At 50.5% G+C, this 2,701-nt stretch overlaps 1 protein-coding gene across 3 annotated transcripts in view; it reads left to right on the top strand.

Moving 5' to 3' along the window:
* The first annotated feature begins 754 nt into the window (after window positions 1-754).
* prkx (protein kinase X-linked) overlaps window positions 755-2,701 on the top strand; it is a 38,993-nt gene continuing 37,046 nt past the window's right edge. For all 3 annotated transcript variants that reach the window (XR_006026857.1, XR_006026856.1, XM_042081110.1), the window contains exon 1: window positions 755-1,583. Coding sequence is in view for 1 of the 3 variants with exons in the window: in XM_042081110.1 (XP_041937044.1) it covers window positions 1,415-1,583 (169 nt within the window). In the remaining 2 variants the exon portion in view is untranslated. The remainder of the gene's footprint in view (window positions 1,584-2,701) is intronic.

Raw genomic sequence — 2,701 nt, 5'->3', positions numbered from 1 at the left:
AAAATATGAACAAAAAAAACCATGAGACGCAAATTATTTTTTTCTTGATATAAAGGCTGACATATCTGATCACATCATACTTTCCCAGATATGGGTAGCCCAGACTGTCCTGAAAAAGGAAGATATAGTATCTACAGATGGTCATGACAATGACCAAGATAACTCAATGACCAATATAACTAACTTATCAGATTAACTAGCTGAACAACACAGGTGACCACTAGGCTACTGCATATTTTCATGGAGTGCTGAAATGTACACTATTTTTGACCATTTCTGAATTGTGAAACTCAGCAAATATGCTTTGTGGATGTGAATTAATTGCAGTAGCATCATAACTGTTCAACCTGTGTGTGCATGGTCTGAAGCGCAAAATAGTTTAGGCTACAGCACAAATATTTCCATCGATATATAAAAAATAATCAAGTCTAACCTCTGAATTTCTTTTCAAAGCGCATCAGATTGATGCATTTAAACGTTACAATATACAACATTTTCTTACGGGGACCATGCCGCCGGACGCCCCTAGGGGGGCGTGTGCCCCAGTGCAGCTCGGGGTGTAGTGACGCCCCTGGTCTACAGTAGGTCAGCCTGCTTCTTGCTGTGCACGCGCTCTTTGAGTCAGTCCCGAGGCGTGGTACAGTAGGCCAGTGGGCCGCGTGTCAGCATGTGCAGAAAACGGCCAGAAAAAACATGTCCCGCAGGCTCGAGGAGGAGCCTTCCCTCCCTGTCACGCGATTGGCTGGCTGTCAAACAGGCCCGGTCTCATTGGTGCGTTGCCCTGTCACACACATTTCAACTCGCTGGCCATCTTCCTGCTTGCTGCCCGTGTAATTTGTATTTGAGGAGGGGAGAGAGGGCTCGGGTTTCACGTTCGGGACGGAAGCGGGGAAGAAATAATTTAAATGACACAAATATATCGTGAAGTCTCACGGCAAGCAGCAAGCACCGATTCCAGCGCACCGCACCCTTCCAACAGACGGCCCGAACGGGAAACCCCGATGGGTATGCGGGGAACTTTCACCGTGCCTGCTCCTCTTCGGCTGTCTTTTGTTTTTCAGCATTAGTGCTTTAGCAAGCTGGCTAGCTGAGCTAAGAACTTAACGCCAGCCCTGCCTTGTGTCAACCGACACCGACGTTCAGGTAGCCTAGTCCTTGGAGTAACACTGTAGCCGGAACGTTACGAGTTACCCAGCTGGCCAGCACACACTCACGGTGAAATGCGGTTCCGCATTCTGCATCTCATTATCTACAGTTCGTAGTCGCCTTTATCCGAACAAAGGAGAAATGAACTTAGGGGAGCCCAATCAATGTCTGTGACATTCGCTACGGTTTCGGCGACAGAGAAGGACACTGAGCTTTACTTATCAGACAAAAGACCTTTGTCCGGGAGGTAGGATTCCGCGTGAGGACTATGGCATCGGTGAAATCTAAGGCAGGAGCGAACAATGAGAGCAGCCCGTACCGGGAGAGCGCGCGGGCAGGCGCAGGTAGCCCCTCGCTGGTGGCCGGTGCCGCATCGCTGTCATTGACCAGCAGCAGAGCGTACTCGCTCGAGGACTTTGACACCGTCGCCACTGTGGGTAGGTCAATAGGTTCAGATTATTATTATAATAATAATTATTATTATTTTTATCATTGAAAATATTGTGAGGCTGTGTGATTCCATCATTCTGTGTTGTCCATGCCCTGCCCCCTCCCTTTCCCAGGCTGTGTGTGTGTGTGTGTGTGTGTGTGTGTAGTGGTGGTGGTGGTGGGGGGGTGTATTTGCATTTTTTCACTGAACTTGTGAGGAGTCAGCAGAAGAAGAGTCAGGTGACTAGCTGCACCTGTGCCCCGCTCCCACACACACAAACGCACACACGCACACACATACACGCACACACATACACGCACACACATACACATGCGTGCATACACTGCCTGTAGTATGCTATTCAGCTGAGTGACGAGCTCTTGGTCCTGTTATTGTAAGGGTGAGACTCCTCCGTCTCCACAGACGTCCCATCTGCTATCGGGGGGCTCAGTGATGCCCTGGGCCATAGACCACACACACACACACACACACACACACACACACACACACACACACACACACACACACACACACAGTGAGCATCGTATCGGGGGGGTTCAGTGATGGCCTGGGCCATAGACCACACATGCACGCACACACACACACACACACACACACAGTGAGCATCGTATCGGGGGGCTCAGTGATGGCCTGGGCCATAGACCGCACACACACACACACAGTGAGCATCGTATCGGGGGGGCTCAGTGATGGCCTGGGCCATAGACCGCACACACACACACACAGTGAGCATCGTATCGGGGGGCTCAGTGATGGCCTGGGCCATAGACTGCTGGATCTGGTCCAGTGAGCATCGAGTTGAGTGCTGAGCTAATCCGAAATGTAAGCTGCTTGGTCCAGTTTAGGTGAGGCGGAGAGCAGAACCGCAAGCTGGGCCAGACCCAGCCCAAGGCCCGTAGATGACTAGCTGGAGAAGCATTTGCATTAGGCACACATGGCCTGACACTTTGTCAGTTATAGCCACTAAACTGGATTCCTGTAAAGCAGCGGTGTGTGTGTCTAACATGGAGGGCTAGGGTATTGTTCTTTGTGATATGGAATACACACACGCACACCCATACACACACACACACACTCACATACAGACATACACACACGACACAC

This window comes from Alosa sapidissima, chromosome 23 (genome assembly GCF_018492685.1).
Source record: "Alosa sapidissima isolate fAloSap1 chromosome 23, fAloSap1.pri, whole genome shotgun sequence".
In the NCBI taxonomy this organism is placed as follows: domain Eukaryota; kingdom Metazoa; phylum Chordata; class Actinopteri; order Clupeiformes; family Clupeidae; genus Alosa; species Alosa sapidissima.
Note: the sequence above shows the minus strand (reverse complement) of the source record. Positions and strands in the feature narration are given on the sequence as shown.